This window comes from Felis catus, chromosome D1, assembly GCF_018350175.1.
Source record: "Felis catus isolate Fca126 chromosome D1, F.catus_Fca126_mat1.0, whole genome shotgun sequence".
Taxonomy (NCBI): domain Eukaryota; kingdom Metazoa; phylum Chordata; class Mammalia; order Carnivora; family Felidae; genus Felis; species Felis catus.
This window is the reverse complement of record NC_058377.1, coordinates 73,678,082-73,699,595: the sequence shown is the minus strand read 5'-3', so window position 1 is coordinate 73,699,595 and position 21,514 is coordinate 73,678,082. Positions and strand designations below refer to the sequence as shown.

General features: G+C 45.8%; 1 protein-coding gene and 1 non-coding gene across 2 annotated transcripts in view; one reads left to right on the top strand and one right to left on the bottom strand.

Annotated features, from left to right (window-relative positions):
* The window catches only part of OTOG (otogelin), a 91,997-nt gene that overhangs the window by 14,012 nt on the left and 56,471 nt on the right, over window positions 1-21,514 (bottom strand). Inside the window, exons 34-43 of the mRNA XM_023239728.2 lie at window positions 20,228-20,345; window positions 19,477-19,556; window positions 17,114-18,909; window positions 16,058-16,226; window positions 15,602-15,747; window positions 14,912-15,001; window positions 4,788-4,971; window positions 2,233-2,453; window positions 1,884-2,022; window positions 102-296 (exon numbers count right to left, since the gene is read on the bottom strand). Coding sequence (XP_023095496.2) covers window positions 102-296; window positions 1,884-2,022; window positions 2,233-2,453; window positions 4,788-4,971; window positions 14,912-15,001; window positions 15,602-15,747; window positions 16,058-16,226; window positions 17,114-18,909; window positions 19,477-19,556; window positions 20,228-20,345 — 3,138 coding nt within the window. The remainder of the gene's footprint in view (window positions 1-101; window positions 297-1,883; window positions 2,023-2,232; window positions 2,454-4,787; window positions 4,972-14,911; window positions 15,002-15,601; window positions 15,748-16,057; window positions 16,227-17,113; window positions 18,910-19,476; window positions 19,557-20,227; window positions 20,346-21,514) is intronic.
* LOC111556859 lies at window positions 9,595-9,704 on the top strand. Its single transcript, XR_002736575.2, has one exon. It is a non-coding gene; the product is annotated as a small nucleolar RNA SNORD89 (small nucleolar RNA).

Genomic DNA, 21,514 nt, shown 5'->3' with positions numbered 1-21,514 from the left:
GGAATGCAGATGGGCCTCAGCCATGGGTAGCAGGTGGGCTGAGGAGACCCTAGAGTGAGGCCAGTTTTGGAGGGCCCCACCCGGATAGAGGAAGAACCTACCGCACTTCTCCTGAGGGACGCAGAGTGCTGAGTGGCGCCGGTGCAAAAGGGTGCCCTCAGAGCAGACGCAGCCCTCGCCCAGCACCTGGCACTGCTCTGGGTCCAGCGGGCCAAGCAGCCCATCCTGGCATGTCTCCGGGGGCTCACAGGCTGCCACACATGCCTGGTATATGGAGTCACTGGAACACAGGAAGGCTGCAGGGACACAGTGGGCACCAGGCCTGGCTCAGACCCCAGGCAGAGTGAGGAGGGGCCTCGGAGCATCATCTGTGCCTCAGCAGAGAGCGCAAATGGGTTTAGGGGCATTACCTCCCTTCTCTAGATCAGGAGGCAGCAAGGTACAACCCGTGGCCCAATTCCAGCCTCCCACCTGTTTTTGCAAATAAAGTTTTATTGAAATACAGTCACACTCATTCATCTACCTATTGTATCTGGCTGATTTTGCAGTACAAGGACAGAGTTGAGTAATTGTGACGGAGACCACACAGCCTGAAAAGCTCAATTATTTACTCTCTGGCCCTTTACAGGAAACATTTGCCAACCCCTTGCTCTAGGTCAGCGTTTTCAAACTTTCTTAACGGGAAAAAGCAGATTTTACATTGTGGCCCAATACACAAGTGCATGTAGAACAGTGCTCCTCAAACCTGATTGCCAAGGAGTCCCTTGGGAGTTTTTGAAATACCTTTGCCAGGATCCCACCGCAGGGCAACTGAATTGGAACCTCTTGTTGTGGGGCCCAACATTAATACTTTCTGAAGTTCCTTGGTGATTTCAAAGGGGGAGCCGGGATTGAGAATTACTGATATATGAAAACTAATTTTTTTCACAAAATAATATTTAATCTTTCTAGGTGGAGTACACGCTAGCATTTTCTATTCTATTGTGTATTTTGAATGTGGTGTTGACCCCCAAAGTTGATTTCACACCCGCAGTTTGCAAACGCTCCTCTGGATGACTTAGTCTTGTCATCCTTTATCCGTCATATTGTAGGTGCGGTCTTCCCGCGAGCTGTTTCCAGCCTATCTGGATGTGTTCACATTAAAATTTTTTTTTTTTAATGTTCATTTATTTTTTTTTTTGAGACAGAGAGAGACAGAGCATGAACAGGGGAGGGGCAGAGAGAGAGGGAGACACAGAATCTGAAACAGGCTCCAGGCTCTGAGCTGTCAGCACAGAGCCTGACGCGGGGCTCGAACTCACGGACCGCGAGATCGTGACCTGGCTGAAGTCGGACGCTTAACCGACTACGCCACCCAGGCGCCCCTGGATGTGTTCACATTTATAAATCAAACTACTCGAGGCCAGTCTACCCCTGCTTACCCCACTAACGCAAACCTAACAGGGTGGGGAGGCGGTGGATCTCACCTCCCTTCTCAGGGAAGGAGGGGAGAGACTGAAAGAAGAGAAAGATGACCAAGAATTAAGAGAAAGGAACTAACATTTCCTGGATGGTAACCATGTGGTGGGGCCATTCTGCACACACTGTCTCATGTCACCTTCAAAACAACCCTAGAGGGAGCTACTATTACTGTTCTCATTTTACAGATGAAGCAAGGAGATTCAGATAAATTAAAGAGTAATCAGATAATATTCCTTTGGCTTATTAATATAAATTGTAATAAAAATAAATTTATTAATGTACTTATGGATTTATTTATAAAATGTTTCTTAACTTCTTAATATGAACGAATGAATGAATGAATGAATAATTAACAGGGGGTGGGAGCAACAGAAGCAATGGAGGAGTCCCCCCCTCCCCCCCCCCTCCGCCCCCTGACTCACGGCAGTAGTCGGAGCGTCTCCACTCGATGCACACGTGGAACTTGTGGCACATAGCCACATACACGGTCAGTGCCACGCAGGGCTGCTGCACGTACTTGGTGTCCCGGATCCACAGCTCACAGAACGACTCTGGGGAAACCTGGGCACGTGCATCAGATAGCCCTGCTTGGCCCGACTCCCCCCATCCCAGCATCCAGCTCCCCCTAGCCCTGTCCAGGGGCAACAACAAGCTTCTGAACACTCCTAATCCAGTCCCAAGTTCAACACCTCTGGGGGCCCACCCTCTGCAGGTAGTGCTGCCATTCCTAGCCCGGGAGGTCCCCCAACACCGGACACAGTGGGTACATACAAAGCGGTGACAGGCGCTGAAGGTGCGGTTGGACACCATGCGAAGGCAGGGTGAGCAGTCAGCTGTGGCACAGCTGTCCGGGCGGAAGCGGGTCTGGCCCACCGAGGTCAGGGAGCTGGGCACCTGCCAGCTGTCCAGAAAGGGAGCAGGGTCCTCAGCCTCACCCACCACAGAACCATCCTCCAGGGTGAGGTCATTGGCTGCGTCCCCATCACAGATACCTGAAATGGGGCAGAATTATGCCGATAGCTATAATAATCACCACCACGCCCAGGTCCCCAGATGTCACTCTGCATATTTCTTACAACAATTCTTTGAGGTTGGTATTACTATTATCCTCATTTTATAGATGAGATAAATGAGGCACAGAGAAGATAAGAAACCTGCTGTGTAGGAAGATGTTGTTGTTCTCAGGAAATGCACACCAAAGAATTTAGGGATAGAGGGATACAATGTCTCAAACATACTTTCAAATTGCTCAGAAAAATGCATATAGATGCAAATTGCATACACATAAAAAAGTGCATTTATATAAATCCTACATGTATAGATGTATTTACACATCTGCCTGCATGCATACACGTGTGTATTTTACATACATACACACACAGAGGCAGGAAAAGTAAATGGGGCAAAATGCAAACACTTAGTAAATCTGAACAAAAAGTACATGGGAGTTCTTCATACTACTTTAGACATTGTGTCAAAACGAAAGGTTACTCCAAAAAATGTGCTCTAGCAGAGATTGCTAGCTAAGTGTAACTAACACCTGTTTCCTTTTCTTCCCGGGCAGTTCCTAGCCTGTGTTTTCCAGGCTCTCCTGGGGTGGGGGAGCCCATGCCGAGTCCCAGCTGGCAGGACGAGAGTGAGGGTGAGGCAGTGACCACTGCCAGGCCTGGCCCATAAACACTTCCTAACTTTTTTTCCTGCAGTGGAGCTGGAAGCTTGTGCTGAGAATGGAAGAGCCACATGATGAACGGAGTCTCCATTTGGGAATTTACATGTGCCAGAAATCAACTTTGGCTGTGTTGAAAGGCAGGGAGACGGGAGTAGGGCAAGAGCTTGTCTGTCACAGCTTCTAACTTAACTTCCAGCTTTATCTCTCACACTCTAGGCTCCAAACACACACTTCCCTGCCTTTGACCTTGCTTACACTGTTCCCCCTGCCTGAAACACTTCCTCAGAAGTGTGTCCTTCAAATGCCCCTCACGTGCATCTGAGTCCATGACCTTCCCAGTTCTGCAGAGTAGGCTTTGGTTTGCAGGTATGTCTTGCTCTGGGTGCAAAGACTCATTTTCCTTTAGACTCATTTTCTTACTCTCTCAATAGTCCCCCAAGTTGCCCAGCCGGGTGCCCAGGATACTAAGTGTGAATGTTGATAAAAACAGGAAAATTAACCGGCTTGTGCTCCAGCCACCAGTGTCATGAATATATAGCATGATTGGCTACAAAACCTTCAGGTTTTATCAATGGTCCCAGTGGCTGCGTTTTGGGTCTTGGCCTTGAGTCACAAAGGTATCCCAGGCAGGGGATCACTGCTGCCCCCAGCACTCCTTGCCAGGCATAAACAATGGAAGGAAGAAACGGTGGCAAAGGGATGGTGGAAGTGGTGGCAGTGCTGAGGTGTGTGTGTGTGTGTGTGTGTGTGTGTGTGTGTGTGTGTAAAGATGTTTGTATCAATAAGTCAGTAAGGACGGAAGTTTCATAAAACAGCAATTTTGTCTGCTTTGCATACTATCTGTCCCGTGACTGGTACATGGGAAATAAATGAAAGAATGAGCAGGGACCAGACTTAAATGTGTCACTTCATATGTAGAGGGCATTTTGAATACAGGGGTGCAAGCGTGAATGATTAAAATGGGTGCAGATTAATGGGGGGGAGGCCACGCAAGTATGTGTGTGTGTAAGTGTGCCTATGTCTCCCGTCATCATAATCACGGCCATCTGTCATGGGTGTCCTGTGAGGGTGCAGCAGTCCGCACTCAGACTCTTCCTGCACCCTTTTATCTTATCAAGATACATCCAGTCCCTTAGGGCATGCGCCTACAGTCATGCTGTGGTCTGAAGAGCCCTAATTTTGTGCATTGTGGCAGCTCTGCTGTGTGAGCTTAGGCAAGCCGCTTAACCTCTCTGGGCCCTCTTTCTTCTTTAGTTCAATGGCCACCTCTCAGGGTTGTTGTGTGGATGGCCTGCAATCAGTGAGATCAGAGTGTGGAAGTGCTTTGTGAAGTGCCCATGCACATGCAGACAGGAAGGATCATCTGGTATTAGGAAGCTGTCAGGGAAGCTGACAGACAATCCCGGCCAAAGGGACAACTGGCCGAGACCAGAGCCCCGCGCCATCTCCCTGCTGGCAGCTTCAGCCCCAGAACACAGGACATTAGGTCTCTCTGCCCTGGCAGCTCTCCTGGTCCCACCTCTGGGCTGGCACTCTGTCCTAGCTTCCCCTGATTTCACACAGAGGAACCTGTGTCTGGGGACAGAGGTGGACTCCGGAAACTCAGGGAGCTAGATCCCCTCACCTCCCTCCCTACCCCAGCTGGGTCCCTCCTCACCGCAGAGGCCACGGCCCTGGGCCTCGCTGGTTTTGCTGGCCTCCAGGATCATGAGTCCTGAGCTGTGGAGCCACTGGATCTGGATGTGTGACGGCGTCCGGATCATGTACATGTGGCCTGTGTCCTCAATTCTGAATCCGTGTCTGCTCACAGGGGGCCAGACAGGCTGTGAGTCCACAGTCACCTTGCGGGGTGGGGGTGTTCAATGTGAGCACAGCTTGTCTGTCTGCCCATCCGTTCATCCATCCCTCCATCCATTTATCCAACAAACCGTATCAAGCTATGTCACAGGCTCTGTTTCAGGCACATGTGGCCAAGACACAGTCCAGGGTGGCACGGAAGAATTCTGAAACCATTTCATGAGCACAAAATGATAAAACAAGAAATACAACAGTGGGAGGCAGGCTGCATCCCTGTGCCCAAACAAACACACACCCTGAGCCTTTCTAATCACTCTCTTCTTTCCTGATCTGCTCAGATCATTTTTTTAGGGAGATTTTCCTAAGTCTCCAGCCTCTAGCTTGGGCACCCCTTCTCTGGGCTGACCTCATCTCTGTGCTGACCGTTAAGATAGAATCTGTTCCCTCATTGAGGCATCCTGTGGACTCTGAGTTTCTTAAGGGCAAAAATTCTGTCTGATCCACCTTCGAATCCCCAGCTCTTGCCTTTGAGCCTGACATTAACTGGGGTCTCAATCAATGTTTGTGATAGAAGGAAAATTGTAAAAGCGGTCAGGAAAAAAAAAGACCCATTATATAGGAAAACAAAGATCAGAATGACAGAAGATTTCTTATTGGAAATAAGCAAGGTGAAAGCACAACTTTATATATAGCAGCACTATTCACAATAGTCAAAAGGTGGAAACAGTCCAAACGGCCATCGATGAATGAATGGATAAAACAATGGCGGTATGTACATACAATAGAATGTTATTTAGCCCAAAATTGAATGAAGTACTGGTAGATATTACAACACAGATGAACCTCAGAAATATTATGCTAAGTCAAAGAGCAAGACACAAAAAGTCACATATTATAGACTCCATTTATATGAAATATCCAAAATAAGCAAATCTATAGACAGAATGCATACTGGTGGTTGACAGGGGGTAGGGAGATTAATGATTAATTTTACGTTAGCTCAATTTTACCTCAATTTAAAAAGAAAAGACAGTGGAGCAAAATCTTTAAAGCACTGAAAGAAAAATTAAAGTCAACCTATAATTCTAAACCCAGTTAAAATATCTTTAAAAAATTTGGGAATGCAAGCTGGTGCAGCCACTCTGGAATACAGTATGGAGGTTCCTCAAAAAACTAAAAATAGAACTACCCTATGACCCAGCAATTGCACTACTAGGCATTTATCCAAGGGATACAGGTGTGCTGTTTTGAAGGGACATATGCACCCCCATGTTTATAGCAGCACTATTGACAATAGCCAAAGTATGGAAAGAGCCCAAATGTCCATCGATGGATATACAATGTGGTGTATATATATATATATATACATACACACACACACACACACACACACACACACACACACACACATATACAATGGAGTATTACTTGGCAATCAAAAAGAATGAAATCTTGCCATTTGCAAGTACATGGACAGAACTGGAAGGTATTATGCTAAGTGAAATTAGTAAGTCAGAGAAAGACAAAAATCATATGACTTCACTCATATGAGGACTTTAAAAGACAAAACAGATGAACCTAAGGGAAGGGAAACAAAAATAATATAAAAACAGGGAGGGGGACAAAACAGAAGAGACTCATAAATATGGAGAACAAACTGAGGGTTACTGGAGGGGTTGTGGGAGGGGGGATGGGCTAAATGGGTAAGGGGCACTAAGGAATCTACTCCTGAAATCATTGTTGCACTATATGCTAACTAATTTGGATATAAATTTAAAAAAATAAAAAATAAAACAAGTTAAAATTAAAAATATCTTTAAAAAATGAAGGTGAGGTCAAAACTTTTTCAGATATATAAAAACTGAAAGAATTTATTACTGGAAGAACCTCACTATAAGAATATTAATGGAAGTACTTCAGGCAGAAGAAAAGTGATATCAGATGGAAATCGAGATCTATGCAAAGGAATGAAGGACACCAGGAATGATAAATATGCAGATAATATAAACTTTTCTTATTTTAAAAACCATGCTAGAAAATAATTGACTGCTTCAGGAAAAGTAATAATGATGTAATGTGTAGTTTATAACAGATGTAGAAGTAAAATGTACGGATAATAATCCAACATAGGCAATGAAATGGAATCATTAAAAATAACCTCAAAATGGGGCACCTGGGTGACTCAGTTGGTTAAGTGTCTGACTCTTGATTTCAGCTCAGGTCATGATCTCATGGTCATGAGATGGAGCCCTGTGTTGGGCTCTGAGCTGAATATGGGGCCTGCTTAAGATTCTCTTTCCTCCTCTCTCTCTGCCTCTCCCTCCTCAAATAAATAAGTAAATAAATACCCAAAGAGGGCAGAAAAGAAGGAAAGGGAGGGGACAAACAGAGTACAAATACCAACATTATGTTATATACAAACCTAATCATATTGATGACTAAATTAAATGTAAATGGTCTAAGGATCTCCCAATTAAAAGGCAGAGATTCACAGATTAGATAAGAGGAAAGGAAGACCCAACTATTCACGCCCTACAAAATCCTACTTTAAATAAAAAGACACACTATGTTAAAGAAAAAGGATGGAAAAAGATGTCTCTTAGATATATACATTAAATATACATGCTAACACAAATCAAAAGAAAACTGGAGAAGCTATTACAGACAATTCAGACAAAGCAGAATTCAGAACAAGGACTTTTACCAGGAGAAAAAGGACATTTCATACTGATAAAGGAGTTAATTCAACAAGAGGGAATAACAATCTTAAGTATTATGCACCAAATAACAATTTAAAAATAGGTGAATAAAAAACTGATAAAACTCCAAAGAAAAATCGACAAATCAACAACTTTAGTCAGAAATTTCAACATCTTCTCTTTCAATGATTGATAGAACAAATAGGAAATGAATAAGGATGTAGAGACTTGAACAACACTATCAGTCAACTTGACCTAACTGACATTCACAGAATACTCCACTCAACAAGAGAATATACATTTATAAGATAGAGTGTATTCTGGTACATAAAACAAGTCTCATTAAATTTAAAAAGGTCAAAGTTAGATTAAATGTTCTCTGAACACAGTGAAATTAAATTAGAAATCAGTAATAGAAAGGTATCTGGAAAATCACCAAATATTTGGAAACTAAAGAAAAACACTTGTAAATAACCCATAGATTAAACAAAAATCAAAGGGAAAATTTTAAAGTATTTTAAACTTAATGAAAATGAAAATACAAGATATCAAAATTTGTAAGATGCTGCTAAATCAGACCTAAAGGGAAAATTGTGGCACTAGATACTTATATTAGAAAGAGCAGAAAGGTCTCAAATCAGTGACCTAGGCTATAACCTTAATAAACTAGAAAAAAAAAAGAGTAAATTAAACCCAAAGGAATCAGAAGGAATAAAATAATAGACATAAGAGCAAAAATCAATGAAATAGAAAACAGAAAAACAGCAGAGAAAACCAATAAAAACATTCTTTGAGAAAAACAATAAACCTGACAAAACTCTAGCCAGACTGGTGAGGAAAAAGATAAAAGACACAAATTACTAATATCAGGAATGAGACAGGGTACATGGATACAGATCCTATGGTATAGCAAGGATATCCTAAAAGGATAGCAAGAGTGTACGATGAACAACTTAATGCCTAGAAATTTGACAACGTGGATAGAATGGACATATTCTGTGAAAATGAAAACTACCCCAGCCTACTAAAGAAAAAATAGGTAACCAGAATAGCCCTATATCATTTTAAACAATTGAATATGTACTTAAAAACCTCCCCCAAAGAAAACTCCAGACCCAGATGGCTTCACTGTTGAAGTCTACCAAATATTTAAGGAAAAATATGAAAATTAGCAATTATACACAAACTTTTTCAGAAAATTAAAGAGGGGGAATACTTCTAATTCATTATTGAGGCCGGCATTACTCTGATACCAAAACTAAACTAATACATTACAAGAAAAGAAAATTTAGACTAATACACTTCATGAAGATCCAACAACATATAAAAGGCTAATATATCTCAATCAAATAAAGTTAATTCCAGGAATGCAGCACTAGTGCAACATTTGAAAATCGTAGTAATTCAACACATTAATAGTCTAAAGAAGACCAATGGAATATTATTCAGTGGTAAAAAGAAATGAGCTATCAAGCCATGAAAAGCCACGGAGGAACCTTGAATGCATATTGCTAAGTGAAAGAAATCAATCTGAAAAGGCTACATACTATATGGTTCCAACTCTGTGGCATTCTGGAAAAGCAAAACTATGGAGACAACAAAAAAGATCAGTGGTTGGGTGGGGGCTGGCGACCAACTGGCAGAGCACAGAGAATTTTTAAACCAGTGGAAATACTCTGGATGATATTATAATGATAGATAGATGTCATTACATATGTACCCAAACCCATGTGGAAAACCAAGAGTGACCCCTGAGGTAGGTAGACTATGGACTTCAGGTGATGATGATGTGTCAATGTAGATTCATTCACCTTGGTAACAAATGAACTCTGGTGATTGAGGCTGGTAATGAGGGAGGCTATGCATGTGTGGGTACAGAGGGTATATGGGAAATCTCCATATGTTCCTTTCAATTTTGTTGTGAACCTGAAACTGCTCTAAAAGAGTTAAATCTTAAAAAAAAAATAGTCTGAGGAATGATTACAATAAAAGGCCAAATTGCAATGCCTCCCCCAGCTGCTCTTTGTGGGTGCACGATGAGAACATCTTCAGATGTGAACCACTGGTCTGACCCCAGTAATCACAGGATTGAACCTTCGTATGTTGGGGGAGCTTTCCAAACAGGTATGGCCAAAAAAGGCATTCCCATAGAGAGCTCAAATTTAAGAAAAATAATCAGTTAAGAAAACATAATCAGGGAACCTCAAACAACACTGTGGCTTAAAGAAGCAGTGAATACCTCTCTGTGTACTTTTCAAATTTTTTTTTTTTTTCAACATTTATTTATTTTTGGGACAGAGGGAGACAGAGCATGAACGGGGGAGGGGCAGAGAGAGAGGGAGACACAGAATCGGAAACAGGCTCCAGGCTCCGAGCCATCAGCCCAGAGCCTGACGCGGGGCTCGAACTCCCGGAACAAGAGATCGTGACCTGGCTGAAGTCGGACGCTTAACCAACTGCGCCACCCAGGCGCCCCTCTGTGTACTTTTCAATACACTTGCCAAATCCAGGACTGCTACAATTGTAAAAGTTATCATAATAATAGAATCTTTAAAAGCAGGTGATTTGAAGATATTAAGTTAGAAATTATAACTAGAAAATCTGGAGAATTTGATTTTTTTTAACATGACAGTTAAATTGAACTCATCTGATGACACGTAGAAGTTGATTGCATGGTTATTGAATCTAGGATTGTAGCTTCTTTCTCAGGAAAACTGTCTTCTACTTTTAAGTATATTTAATGAAGAAGATTTTGCTGATGTTGTAAATGTAAATCTTGACTCAGAGGTTTTTTTATATACATAAAATGTTCTCTAAATATAACTACTATTATTTGTAAGCTATTTATTTAAAACAAATTTGAAAATCTTTCCTTTTTTAAGTAAACAGCAATACTGTGATTTGGGGGTAGGGTAGAAAGTCTATAGGAAAAGAACAATATGATTATTTCAATAAATGCAGTGAAAAGCTTTGACAAAATTCAACATCTTCTTACAGTAATAAAAACTCTCAGCAAACTACAAATAGGAGAAAACTTTCTTCACCAGATAAAGGATATCTATAAAAGACCCACAACTAACTTTGTGCTTTATAGTGAAAGACTGAACGCCTTCTCCCTAAGACCAGATACAAGACAAGGATGTCAGTGCTCAATCCCTCTTATTCAACATCATATTAGAGGTCCTAACCAATGCAATAGGCAAGAAAAATAAATTTTAAAAATACCCACTGGAAAGGAAGAAATAAAATCGTCTCTATTTAGAAAAGACATAAACATCTATGTAGAAAAACTAGAAGAATTTACAAGAACTAATAAGTGAGTTTAACAAGGTTGCAAGATATGATATCAATGTAAAACTCATGTGTACATATAAACAGCTAAATGAAAACCCAACGGCAAACACTTTTTAAGAGATGCAAAAATCAATTGTATGTATATATATTAGCAATGAGCGATTGGAAAGTGAATAAAAAGAACAGAATCATTTACAATAACATCAGAAATATGAAAATTTTAGAGATAAATCTGACAAAATATGTTCAAGATTCTTATACTGAAAACGACTTTATATAGAAAGATGAAATAATTAAAATAGCCAACATAATTTTGAAAGAGAAGAAAGTTGGAAGACTCATACAACCTGATTTTAATAAAAATTTAATAAGAAGTAACAGTTATCAAGACAGTGTGGCACTGGTGAAAAGATAGATATATAGATTTATGGAACAATATTAAAGGTCCTGAAATAAACCCAAACATTAATGGTCAGTTGATTTTTGACAAAGGTGCAAAGACAAGTCAATGGAGGCAGGATAATCTTTTTTAAAAAGGTGCGGGAGGGGCGCCTGGGTGGCTCAGTCGGTTAAGCGTCCGACTTCGGCTCAGGTCACGATCTCACGGTCCGTGAGTTCGAGCCCCACGTTGGGCTCTGTGCTGACAGCTCGGAGCCTGGAGCCTGTTTCAGATTCTGTGTCTCCCTCTCTCTCTGCCCCTCCCCTGTTCATGCTCTGCCTCTCTCTGTCTCAAAAATAAATAAATGTTAAAAAAAAAATTTAAAAAGGTGCTGGAACATATAGGTGTCCATATGCGAGAAAAAAAAAGAATCTTGACCCATACCTCACTCCATTTATAAAAATTGACTTAAAATGCAGCATATACTTAAAACTACTACTTAGGGGCACCTGGGTGGCTCAGTTGGTTAAGCGTCCAACTCTTGATTTTGTCTCAGGTCATGCTCTCACAGTTTGTGAGATCGATCCCCACATTTGGCTCTGTCCTGACAGTGAGGAGACTGCTTGGTATTCTCTCTCTCTCCCTCTCTCTCTCTGCGCCTCCCCCCCACCCTGCTCAAAATAAATAAATATTTTTAAAAAATTTAGAGACGTCTGGGTGGTTCAGTTGGTTGAACGTCCAACTTCAGCTCAGGTCATGATCTTGCCATTCATGAGTTCAAGCCCCACGTTAGGCTCTGTGCTCACAGCTCAGAGCCTGCAGCCTGCTTCAGCCCTCTCTCTCTGCCCCTCCCCCACTCGCACTCTGTCTCTCTCTCAAAAATAAATAAACATTAAACAATTTTTTAAAGTAATACCTAAAGCTATAAAACTTCTAGAAGAAAACATAGGAGAAGATCCTTGAGACTTTGCATTAAGCAAAAGTTTGTTAGAACACCAAAATCATGATCCATAAAAGAAAGAACTGATAAATTGGACTCCACCAAAATTAAAAACTTCTGCTCTTTGAAAGACACTTGAAAATGAATGAAAAAATGTGCCACAGACTGGACGATAATACTTATATCTGATAAAGGACCTGTACCCAAAAAAATACAAAAAATTCTCAAAACTCAATAAAACAGACAACATAATCTTTAAAATGTGCAAAGGTTTGAACAGACATTTCACCAAAGAGGGTATAGCATGGAAAACAAACCCATGAAAATATATTCAATATTATCAGCAATTAGAGAAATGCAAATTAAAACTACAATGAGATCTTATTACACATCTGTTAGAATGACTTAAAAACTCAACACCAAAAGACCACAATAATCCAACTAAAAAATGGGCAGAGGACCTGAATAGACATTTTCCAAAGAAGTCATACAGATGGCAAACAGACACATGAAAAGCTACTCAAAATCACTAATCATCAGGGAACTGCAAGTCAAAACCACAAGAGATTACCTGATATCAGTCAGAATGGCTAGAATCAAAAAGATGAGAAAAAACAAGTGTCGCTGAGGATGTGAAGAAAAAGGAACCCTTGTGTGCTGTTGGTAATGTAAATTGGTGCAGCCACCATGGAAAACATTATGGAGGTTCCTTAAGAAATTAAAAGTAGAAATACTATATGATTGGGGTGCCTGGGTGGCTCAGTCAGTTAAGTGTCCGACTTCTGCTCTGGTCACGATCTCATGGTTTGTGAGTTTGAGCCCTGTGTCGGGCTCTGTGCTGATGGCTCAGAGCCTGGAGCCTGCTTTGGATTCTGTGTCTCCCTCTCTCTCTGCCCCTTCCCTGCTCATGCTCTGTCTCTCTCTCAAAAATAAACAAACATTTTAAAAATTAAAAAAAAAAAGAAATACTATATGATCTAGTAATTCCACTACCAGGTGTTCACCCAAAGAAAACAAAAACACTAATTCAAAAAGATATATGCACCCCTATGTTTATAGCAGCATAATTTATAATAGCCAAGATATGGGAACAACCCAAGAGTCCATCCATAGATGAATGGATAAATAAGATTTATGTATACATACATATATGTGTGTATGTGTGTACACACAATTATTACTCAACCATAAAAAGAATGAAATTTTTCCATTTATGGCAAAATGGAAGGACCCTAGAAGGTACTGTGCTATGTGAAATAAGTCAGACACAGAAGCAAATGGTGCATGATTTCACTTAAATGTGGAATCTGAAAAACAAAACAAATGAAGAAAGAAAGAAAGAAAGAAAGAAAGAAAGAAAGAAAGAAAGAAAGAAAGAGAAAAAGAAAGAGAGGAAGAAAGAAAAAAACAGATTTAAAACAAACTTAAATACAGAGAACAAAATGGTGGTTGACAGAGGGAAGGTGGGTGGGGGGGATGGGTGAAATAGATAAAGGGAATTAAGGGGTACAAACTTCGGTTATAAAATAAATAAGTCATGAAAATGAAAAGTACAGCATAAGGAATACAGTCAATAATGTTGTAATCACATACTGTGACAAGTAGCAGCTACATTTATACTGATGAGCACTGAGTAATGTATGAAATTGTTGAATCACTATGTTGTACACCTGAAACTAATATAATATTATATGCTAACTATACTTCAATTTAAAAAACCTTATACAAATGCTTAGGCATCTTTATTTGTTAGCACCCCAAACTGGAAGCGGCCCAAATGTCTTTCAACTGGCGAACGGATAAACAAGTAGTGGCACATCCGTATGACAGAATATTACAACAATAACAATCAACAGACTACTGATACATGCCATGGGGGAGAATCTCACCGTATACTCTGGTTCCCTGCATATGCCATTCTGGAAAAGCCAAAAGTATAGGGACAGAAGGCAGCGGCTGTCAGCAGGTGGGAGAGGTTGACAACAAAGTGGCACAGGGCAACGACTGGCAACGATGATTATGGTGGTGGTTACAAGACTGTGGGTGTTTGTTAAAACTTATAGAACTGCACACTAACAAGGGTGAATTTTACTGTAGGTAAGTTATACCTCAAATTTCTTTTAATGGAAACATTTAAAAACCTAAGGGGTAAAACCCAAGGAGTTTTCTCCCGTTCCTGAGAGCTTCAGAGGGTGTGGTGGCCCTAAGTCTGGTATTCAAGGGCAGATTCCAACAGGAGGGCTGCAGGTCTTGGCTCAGGAATGGGTGGGGAGAGTCAGGACCACAGGAAGACACACATCAGCCCCTCTGACCCACCTGTTGGGAGGAGCAAAGCAGGCCCTTGGGAGGGTACCACACAGAGTGGGCTGCTGTTGAACGCCAGCTCCTTGGCAGAGGTGGGCTTAGCGTGAAACTAATGAAGCTTAAAATCAGGGCTCCTCACTTCGATAGTCCCTTTCTCAGAAGGGGCTCTAGAAATATATATTTTTAGAAAAACATCGCCATATATTTATATAAAACTTGCACATGGCCACATATTTTTATAAAAACTGCTGAAGTAGATACTTTAACCGCAATCATTTCTCTTGCCCCCAATCACGAACAAGCCTCAAGACCCCTCCCCTGTCCCCATGATTGCTGCCCTAGGAATACTGGCTCTTTGATGCACTCACCTTCCGGTTGAAACGGTCGATGGTGACCTGATGGGTCGAGTGAGTCACATTCAGCATCACTGGACAGAACGGGGGCCAGTTTAGGTGACCCTGCAGAGAGAGCCCAACCTTCATCAGCTTGGGAGTCCAGGCCTGTTGTCTGCTTCTCCTGGTGAGCCATTGTGAGCACACTTTCCTGGCCACCCCCTCTCAATATGCCAGGAGCACTCACTGGGGCTGTGCAGATGGTGCACAAAATCCCATGGAACATGTCTGGTTCTACCTGACCTCCTGTAAGCCCAACCAAAAAAAAAAAAAAAGAAGAAGAAAAAACAAAAAATACCCTGCCTCCTTCCACCTGGCTCATGGGGATATCCTAGTAGGTGACTCTCTGCAGCCAGCACTCTTGACCTCAGGCCCTGGAGTGGCATCCCCACTTCTCTACACTTCAGTGCCTCCCACATGGGCCTGGGCAGCTGGGACAAGCTGGGAATGGCACAGGCCCCAGGAAGGGCCAGGAGGTGGTGCACTCCACTTACCGTTTCCCCACACATCCCTTCCAAGAGACCCTTGACAGAGGGAAATACTGTAGGGGTTTACACATCTGTCCTCAACTCCGGCATCCCTCAAAACCCAATTCACCGCTCAATCTCCCTTCCAAACCTAGTCAATCCCAAGGCCCCAGAAGGAAAGGAAGTAGGGGGAAGTCACCAGGTTAGCACTTTTGCAGTCAAGGACATGGACGGTGACCATTTCGTTGGGGCTCTGGGTGAGGATGTAGATGGCCTCCTTGAACAGGGCTACGTGGCTCCCATCAAAGGTTATGAAGCTTAGGTCAGGGAAGATTGAGCATCGGCCTGGGGGAGGGGCAGGGATGAGAAGAATAGATGGATGTTTCTGGGGGCCAAGGCCACCCAGGAACAAAGGGCAGGCCTCTTGGCCTTTTCCTGGGTGATGGAGAGGCCCTGGGGACTGGAGAGCCACTCAGAGCAGGCATCACAGAGATGAGGTTGCAAGAGTAGGGAATCTGCCAGGTCAGGGGTCACACGGAGACAAGAGGTCCCATAGGAGAATGCAGTCAGGTCAGGGTTACCCTAAGGCTGAGGAGCACACAGGTAAGGGGCCGAGGTCACACTGGGGGAGGATCGGGTGCATCCCAGGACTCACAGGCACATTCCCAGACGGGGCAGCAGCGGTCCCCGCCCACCCTCACTGCGAGGCCCAGGACCCCACAGCGAGGGGGTTTGGCGCCCTGGGGACAGTGCTGGGACTGGTTCACTCGGATCAGCTGGCCCTCCAGGCAGATGTGGCGGACGCAGTCCTGCTCAGCGATTGGCTGGGGCACAGGGTGGAGGGACAGCGTGAGTGCCCAGCCTAGTGCCACAGCCACTCATTCCCCTACCCCAGCCCTCAAGCCTAAGGGCAATAAGACCCTTTCCAATGTAGACTGTAGCAGGTCAGGGGACCCAGAAGTAAGACTACTAGGGAGTGGTGTCCTTACTCTCCACGCACCCAACATACCCATCAGGGGCCTGGGGATGGGCTGAGCATGAGATTGGGGGTCGGGGAACTGACTCCCAGAGACCTCTGCATATCTGTCTGGCCCTTGCAGAGAGCTCCAGGTACACAGATGTGCAAACACACTAGCTTAGACTCAGAAAAACCCGAGCATACCCATGCATGCACACACACATATACACACACACACACACACACACACACATACTCACACACAATCTTGCTTTATCTCTCTTTCTTACAAATGCACACACACTGTCTTGTAACACCAAATATCACACACACACACACACACACACACACACACACACACTGACATATGAGGGCTCACCCTGAGTCTCACACACATACACTATGCACACATAGTCCCATGTAGCTCCATAGTCACAAACAGACACATGCTAGCACGCCCGTGTTGTCATGCTCTGGATGTCACGCTAAGTCATCCAATCAGCCCTAGAGGAATGGTCGGACTCTGCTATGACATCGGGGGCCCAGAGGAGACTGGAGAACCTGTCAGGCTCCAGAGTGTGGGGCAAGGGTGAGGGGGGTGACTGAAGCCCCATCTTTCAGCCTGGCAGCCAGTGAAGGAGAAGCAGGAGCAGGCCATGAGGAATGTGACGGCATGATGGTGTCCCAGCCAGGGGGCACAGGAGGAGAGACACATGGAGTGTCCACATATGGGGGGCCTGACAAGTCACTCACGACACACGTGGCAGATGTGCTGTCCTCAGTGGTGGTTGTCAAGGTCTCTGCTGAACTCGCTGCGATGCTCTGGGCTGGGGCTGAGCGCCCAGACTGCTTGGTGGTGGCCTCTGCCTCCAGCTCTGCTGGGAGCCGAGGTCCAGCCGAGGTTCCATGGGCCTCGGGCAGCTGAGGGAGCAGAACCAGTGCGCTCTCTCGGGAGGCGGTCCTGGCCGAGACGCGGCTCAGGGGATAGGATGTAGGCACCAGTGGCACTGTGCCGGCCCAGGGGACGTCAGCCTCAGGTGCCAAGGTAGCAAGAGTGTGGGCCACAGCAGGTGTGAGTTCTGTGGGCCTCCCCTGGGCAGAGCCATGTATCTTGGTGGGCAGAGACACTTGCTTGGACAGGATGGCCATCTTCTCTGCAGTGCTTTTTTGTGGGGCAACAGATACTGTGGAGGCTGCCCCCTCAGCCATGGCCACGACTCCAGAGGATGGCAATGTGGCTCCCAGAAACAGGCCTGGTGCCGTGCCTACTGCCTGAGGGGTTATGTGATGGGGCAGGTCTACCTGGCCCACAGCAGGGGTGAGAGGAGGTGCTGAGCTGAGTGTCTGAGCAGGTGGAGTTGTGGCCATAGGGAGAGATGTGGCCTGCTGCTGCGGGAGCAGAGAAGTGGTGACAGAACCCTTGGACCCGGGCGTGGCCACTGGGGCAGATGTGCCCACCTTGGCCAAGGGCAGGCTGGTATCGAGAGGCAGGCCAGAGAGGAGCTGGTGTGGCCGAGTTGAGTCCAGAGACACGAAGGGTGTGACCCCCAGCCCGGGAGCAACTGTGGACTGGCTGGTGGCAGCTGGAGTCTTTGGGGGCGGAGCTGGAAGCCTGGTGGCTGTGGTGGTGTGCCAGGCAGGGTGGAGTGGGGCAGTGGGGAAGGGGCTTGGAAGTGAGGATGGTGGGATACCCAGGGGCTGGTCGGGCCCAGGTTGCTTCTCTGTCGGTGGCTCCGTCTCTACTCTCTTGGTTGCCAGAGGACTAACAGGAACCTGTTCTGCTTCTGTTCTAGCCTCAGCCAGGGGGCTGCTGGGACTAGAAACGCTCTGGGCCTGTATGGGCTGAGGGATCCCTGTCTTGTTCGTGGCCTCCGTTATTGCAGGTGTCAGCAAAGCCTTGTGGGATCCCAAGGAAGTGAGGGGCCTGGAGGTCACTGCAGGGGAAGCCACAGGTCTGGAGGGGGAACTTGCAGGCAACTCTAGGCTTGGGAAGGGCTGGAGGGGCGTGGTCTTAATAGTCAAGGAGCCAGGGCCTGGGATCGTCACAGCTTTGGTCATGAGTGGGAAGCGAGGTGCAGGGGGTGACCGGGAGGAGACTGTGATGTTGGGGCTCCCTGCAAAGGTCAGAGTCACCCTAGTCGTCTTCATAGCACTTGGTCCTATGCTAGGTGTGGGAGTCTGCTGCGAAAGGGAGAGGGATGAGGATTCTGGGGCAGGGGAGGTGGCCAGGTGGCTGGCAGTCACTCCCTTGCTGGCCGGGGCCTCTGTGGGGTGGACAGGGAGGTTAGATGCAGTGACCTCCAGCGGCTGCTGCAGAGTGGGCTCTGTGGGGCCTGGAGATAGCATTGGCCCCTGAGTAGCTACCAGGGGTGGGTTCAGGGCTGTGGTGAGTGGGGCAGCTGGAGTGAGCGCTGGCTTGTGGGAGGGGGCCCCGGGAGCTTCCTGTGGAAACTGCAGCTCCTTGTCACTGGGAGTGGGCAGCTCTTGACTGGGAGGCAGGGTCTCATTGCCAAGAGGTTCTGTGGGACCCAAAACCATGGGCTCCACACCTGGGGCAGAGAGAGAAGAAGCTCAGAAGTGCCTGTTGCCCCCGGGAGTCTTCACTGGGCAGGGATGTAAAAACAACAGGGCTCTGGAACCAGCGATTCAGGTGAACATGGGGGAAGGCAGCTTCCAACGTCCAGCCAGGCTGCCTGACCAACCCAGGGGCCTCTGCCGCATGGCACTGGATGACTCCCAGAAGTCAGCAGGTCTGGACTCTGCCCCATACTTGAGCTTGGATTCAAGTCCAAAGTCCAACCTTGGACTCTTGCCCCAAAACCTGAGCTCAGAGCCAACAGACCTCAGGCCTAAGTTTGTCTGTACCATGTTCCTACTGCCTGATCCCAAGCCAGTCCCTTCCCCACTCTGGGCTTCATTTTTCTCTCTGTACCATGGGGAGAATGGACTGAATGAGGTCCCTGCCTATTCCAGGGTCTCTTCCAGAAGCCCCAATACTGATGCTGCTTCTTCAGGGACCTGGGGGCTCTGGGCATGATTGGTCAAGGCGACTGTGGAGATTTACAGGAAATCTGAGTGGGGGGGGTGGGGTGGGATGAGAAATCTAGGCCACTCACAGTCCTCCAGGTAGACACATCTCTGTGTGACTTCATCCAGGACCTTGGGGGTGGGGCATGCAGGTACACAGCCTTCTACCCTGAGGACAGAACAGAGAGCCAGTTAGCAGTCTGAAATATGAAGGGCATCGTCTCTTTTCACTAGGATTGAGCACCGCTTCATCCCTCCTTATAGCACACATGACATGAACCTCCAGAGACACTGCGTACAGGAGCACATATACCCAAACATGCATGTTGCACACTTTTGCACACACCTTCTCCTCAGACCAAGAGGGAAACATGAAAAAGGCCTGGTTATGCACATACTTGTGCACACACTCACACATGCTCACAAGTGTCTGCATTTAGGCACATTGTTATGCCAGCAAGACTCGAAAGCATTCACACAGAATGTCAAAACATCAGCGCATACACCTTCACGCACACACAGCTGCACCAACATCCAGACACGTGCATCTCACATACATGCACATACACACAGCTGTGTAGAGCCCACAGACACACACAGGGCCCAGCTCTATGCACATCATGCACAAATCCATATTCACACATGCCCGCGTAAGTCAGGTTTGCTCTGATACGCACGTCCCCATACACACGGCACACGAAACATGCATTCACAAGTATGTGGAAGCACACATATACACCTCAGGACGTGCTCATGCCTATGCCGTCAGACTACATGCCCATTTACACGTGTGTGTGCTCAAACCAGTGATGTACACACCTTGACTCCATACCCCCTCACCTGGGCACATCCTGGCAGCTAGCTGCCTGTGGGTCCCGGCAGGTTCGGAAGCAGGGGCTGGCACAAGCATCGTAGTGCCACTCACAGATGGGGTAGGCAGCCCCTGAGGGCTTGGCATCTGGAAAGGCAACCCGCCCCGAGTGATGAGACTGAGTGAGACTGGGCACCAGCTCAGGGTCAGGTGACAGAACACAGAGGTAATCCTAGCTCAGCCCATCCCCACCCTGCTCCATGGAAGAGACAAATGGACGCATGTAGGAAAAGTAAAGAAAAATAAAATAAGACAGCATATACTAAAATAAAAGTCAACCTAAGGGGAAGTTTGTATTCCTGAGAGTCGGGGTCGGTGCCTGGGGGATCTTTGGGATAGGGCTCTGGGAGTTTGGTGTAGGGGCTAAGAAGCCCAGGGCAGGGCACTATAGAGCAGGCAGTTGTAGCTGGGCTTTGAGGGTTAGCCAAAGAGAAGGCTGATCTCCCCATAAGGCTGCTCTGCCCCTCTGGGACCTTGATGGCCAGGCTTGCTCTGCACCCCTGGGACCTTGGTGGCTATTAATAGTAATAATAACAAAAACAGCCAACTCTTGAACAGCACCAAATGTGACATTCAACATCTCACAAGTATTTCCCCACGATAATCCTGTGACGTAGCACTATCTTTACCCCCATTTTATGGGTGAGGAAACTGAGGCACAGAAGATGCTGGGAAAATTAAACTCTCCCAGAAGAGATTTCCTCAGAAAACGTCCTGTGGCCAGTGTGACAGATGAGGAATCCTCAGAGGAAGTCTGGGCAATGGGGGACTCAGAGGCAGACGAGACCCCAGACCATCTTAGCAGAAGTGACTGGTCTCTGAAACCATGGCTTGAGCAGGAAGATGTGGGTGGGATCTGCAACAGGCCAGAGGGAGCAGCCCCTTTCCGACTCCCTTTCCCCACACCGCTGATGACTGTGGAGAAAATCTGCTTTTCTAAGATCCTTAAGACCTGAACTGAGGACTTACATTTGGGGAGCACCTACCATAAGCCAGGCCCAGAGCAAAACCCGCGAGATGCAATCAATCCTCACAACAATTTTATGAGGCAAATATTCCCATTGTACAGGGTTGGATGGTGGGGAGCTCTCCTCCAAGTGCCAAGGACTAGGGTCAGGATTTGAACCCAAGGCTGTCTGGCTTCAAAGCCTGCGTTCATTCCACTCTGTCTTCCAGAAAGGGACACAAGCCCTGCCATTACAGCCAGTGATGAATCTGTCCTGGGTGGGGTTCATTGGTGGACTCTACAGATGACC